This window comes from Nyctibius grandis, chromosome 2, assembly GCF_013368605.1.
Source record: "Nyctibius grandis isolate bNycGra1 chromosome 2, bNycGra1.pri, whole genome shotgun sequence".
NCBI lineage: Eukaryota > Metazoa > Chordata > Aves > Nyctibiiformes > Nyctibiidae > Nyctibius > Nyctibius grandis.
In genome coordinates this window covers 18,371,258-18,375,129 of record NC_090659.1, presented here as the reverse complement: position 1 = coordinate 18,375,129, position 3,872 = coordinate 18,371,258, and the positions used below count along the sequence as shown (strand labels likewise).

The 3,872-nt window shown below is 47.5% G+C and overlaps 1 protein-coding gene across 3 annotated transcripts in view; it reads left to right on the top strand.

Annotated features, from left to right (window-relative positions):
• Window positions 1-1,424: 1,424 nt before the first annotated feature.
• Window positions 1,425-3,872, top strand: part of LTN1 (listerin E3 ubiquitin protein ligase 1) — a 31,091-nt gene continuing 28,643 nt past the window's right edge. For all 3 annotated transcript variants that reach the window (XM_068425475.1, XM_068425476.1, XM_068425474.1), the window contains exons 1-3: window positions 1,425-1,505; window positions 3,058-3,261; window positions 3,594-3,692. In XM_068425475.1, coding sequence (XP_068281576.1) covers window positions 1,464-1,505; window positions 3,058-3,261; window positions 3,594-3,692 — 345 coding nt within the window. In that variant the 5' untranslated portion in view covers window positions 1,425-1,463. The remainder of the gene's footprint in view (window positions 1,506-3,057; window positions 3,262-3,593; window positions 3,693-3,872) is intronic.

Below are 3,872 nucleotides of genomic sequence, written 5' to 3'. Positions count from 1 at the left end.
TATAAAAGCATTCTTCATGCAAACAGGATAAGCCAGGATGCCTACTCTAAGGCATAAGAATTTTCCATAGGTAAAAGTGTGTATGCAGGTAAGAGAGATACTGTGGTGGCTCCACTACTTTTGTAGCTGAGGAATCTAGTTTGTTTTCTCCTGTGAAAGCAGAAGCTCACCAAGGATTGGGCTCCTGTACAGCGTACTCCAAACCAGTAACACGATCCTCTCCCTGCTGAGTTCACAAGTTTGTGGTGCACTAAAGTGCATTATGCTGCATATGTTTTTGAGTCTGGTTTCAACCCATGAATGCTAATTTGTTTCTTTGCTTATGGATTCTGTATCTAAATCATGTCTGCTGTCTAAAGCAGACATGGGTTGCTTCTGATGTTGATTAAATATTTTTGCGTTGATCTGCTAAAATTCATAGAATCATAGAATGGTTTGGGTTGGAAAGGACCTTAAAGATCATCTAGTTCCAAGCCCCCTGCCATGGGCAGGGACACCTTTCCACTAGACCAGGTTGCTCAAAGCCTTATCCAACCTGGCCTTGAACACTGCCAGGGAGGGGCCATCCACAACTTCTCTGGGCAACCTGTTCCAGTGTCTCACCACCCTCATAGTAAAGAATTTCTTCCTAAGATCTAATCTAAATCTACCCTCTTTCAGTTTAAAACCATTCCCCCTCATCCTGCCACTACTTGCCCTCGTAAAAAGTCCCTCTCCCACTTTCCTGTAGGCCCCTTCAGGTACTGGAAGGCTGCTATAAGGTCTCCCTGGAGCCTTCTCTTCTCCAGGCTGAGCAGCCCCAACTCTCTCAGCCTGTCTTCATAGGAGAGGTGCTCCAGCCCTCTCATGAACTTCATGGCCCTCCTCTGGACTCGCTCCAACAGCTCCATGTCCTTCTTATGTTGGGGGCCCCAGAGCTGGATGCAGTACTCCAGGTGGGATCTCATGAGAGCGGAGTAGAGATGTATCCTCACGTTCAGACCTCTGGTGTGGACTGGGACATCTTTTGCGGTGATACTGGGCAGAGATTTCATTCGTCAAGTGCAGATTTGCCTCTGCCTGACACTTGGCCATCCTGTGAGCCTTTGTAGGTGCACCGGAACACCGCGGCTTCAGAAAGGGCCCCAGATCTGGTTGCAGTCTCCGCACTTTAAGATCTACTGATGGGTACAAAGTTTAAGGATGTTTCAACGAGATGACACCAACGTTATAGTTCGTAACTGCGCTGGCCATTGTTTAAGCTGTTCGCAACTCTCCTGCCAGCACCGGCGCGTCCCTCACGGAGGCACCGCCAGGCGGAGGGGCCGCCCCGCCCCGCCCCCGGGGCTGCCGCCGCCGCAGGTCCCGCCCACCTCTGTGGCTTGCTGTGGGCGCCGCGCGCCCGGCCGCGCCCTCCGGAAGTGCCGCGCTCCCCCGCCCCGGTTCCTCGCTCCGCGCCGCTGCCCAGCGCCGCCGCCATCGCCATGGGGGGCAAGAACAAGCAGCGAACTAAGGGCAATCTGCGGGTGAGCGCGCCCCGCGGGACTGCCGCGCCCCCGGGCCTTCTCTGGTGGCTCCGGCGGGCCCTTTCCCGCCTCGCCTCAGCGCGGCCGGCAGGCGGCCTGGCCGGGGAGGGCGGCGGGGCCCAGGCCTCGGGGCTGGGGGTTCCGGCACCGGCGGGCGGGTTAAGGTCGTCCTCCCCCTCCCGGTGCCTCGGGAAGGGGGCTGTAGGCCGCCGCAGCCCGTCCGCCGCTGGGAGGCGGCGCTGCCTTCGTGCCCGGTTGCAGTAGCTAGGGCCGGGGCCGTCGCCGGGCTTTAGGGGCGAGTCTTGGCCCGGGCCCGGACCCGGACCCGTGCTTTAGGGGAGTGGGACTGTGACGTTCTCTGGCGTTTGTACGCGCTTTGCAGAGAGGGACAGGGGTAGCGGGGTGTAACTGCAAAATCACGAGGGGTATAAGTTCAGCAAGGTACCGATGGGTACCGTGAGTGTGTTTTGCTGTGGAGAGTCTTGGAGTGCACCTGTCGTGGTGTCTCTGCCACCGGGCCTGAACTGCTGTTACATCCGTCATGTGCGGCACTCGCTCGGGATAGGAGAATTGTGGGTGAAGCGTGCGTTCAGGTTGTGTAATTCCTACAACTCTTCTCATGTATTTAGAGAAGACTAGGGAACACGAAGAAGCATGTCCTTATAGCTGAGGTTTCACATGCAGAAAAAATGACTGAATCTAAAGATACAGTAGTCAGGTAAAACATGGCTTACGTACCTCAAGACGATGAGAAAAGTACGATGAACTTCAGCAAATTGTTGTTACTTTAAAAAAAAAAAAAACAACAAACTCACAAAACTGCAACGGTTGTTGGGAAGTAATAAATATTTGGGTATGAGGTATCACAGAGAACATTAAAGCATCAGTCAGTTTTGGGCCAGTCCTTTCAAAAGAATGTGGTTGAAATAAACATGAGCCACTGATATGGTGAGCAAGGTGTTAACTGAGGCAAACTAGAAGAGATGCTGAACTCCAAAACACTCATTGTAATACTAATGGGATAGTATTATACTGTGTTACATCTGTACCTTTTTGCTCCATTCCTCTAAGTCCTTCTCAGCCCTTTTGTTGCTGGTAGCATCCTTTGTTTGGTGTGTGTTCTTATTTTTCCCAATGATATGAAGAGCATTCCTTGGGAGCTGTACTGGTCCATGTGCAATAACATGAGAAGAACTAGTGAAAACAGAAGTAGTGATGGAGAGTAAATGGTTTCTTAATAAATTGTTTGCTTACAGAAGAACTTTTCTGTTATACTTTTTTGTATATTTATAAAAACAATGTAATTTTCCATAAGTATTTGTGGATTAAAATCACTATGAGAGACGGGAATGCTGATTCTAAAGAGAAGAATAATTTTCTAGGTCAAACTTCTGTTTAAAGCATAGGTGGCCTTTTTTTGTGAGACTTTGTTTTAAATAGAAGGTTAATTATACAATAAAAATAGGATAATTATTTCAAATGCATGATAATGTGCAAAATAAAATAAAATGACTGAAATAAATAACTGACTTCTGTCCCTGTTTTTTGTCAGCCTTCTAGCAGTGGCCGAGCTGCAGAGCTCCTCGCCAAAGAACGTGGAACAGTGCCTGGCTTTATTGGCTTTGGAACATCTCAGAGTGATCTAGGATATGTTCCTGCAGTTCAAGGAGCAGAGGAAATAGACAGCCTTGTGGATGCTGATTTTCGAATGGTGTTGCGAAAACTTTCTAAAAGGGATATCACAACAAAATTAAAAGTAGGTATATCCTTCATCCCCCATACATTTTTTTATCGGAAAGCAATATGTTTTTCTTAAGGATGGGAGAGGAATAAATGGAGGTAGCTAATACCAATTTTGTATTGGTAAATTTGCTAGAACTGCAGTCCAGAAGGTATCTTGGAGGACTTATAGATAGGTCCATCACGTAATGCTGACAGAGCATTCATAAAATTAACTCTATAGATCCTCAATTGCAAGAAATGGGTTGATTTTTGAAAATGAGAGTTGTAATGTCTGGTAGAAGCTGGTAAATTACAGAACATATCTATCTGACTTCTTAAATCACGCTTTTGATATCTTGGTTTTAGGCTATGCAAGAGTTTGGGACAATGTGCAAGGAAAGAGAAGTGGAAGTTGTTAAAGGTGTTCTTCCTTACTGGCCAAGAATTTACTGTAAAATCTCACTAGTAAGTGTTAAAATATCTAAGTTAAAAACTTCTGTGGGTACTTCCTATGAAAACCTCTAAGGCAGTCTTTATTGATATATCTAACTGTTGGAATTACTGGCTCGTTCTAGGAAAAACAAGAAGTTGGATCAAAGTAGTGTTCTTTATTGTGGAGATGTTTCAGTATTGGCAGTGGGTGGA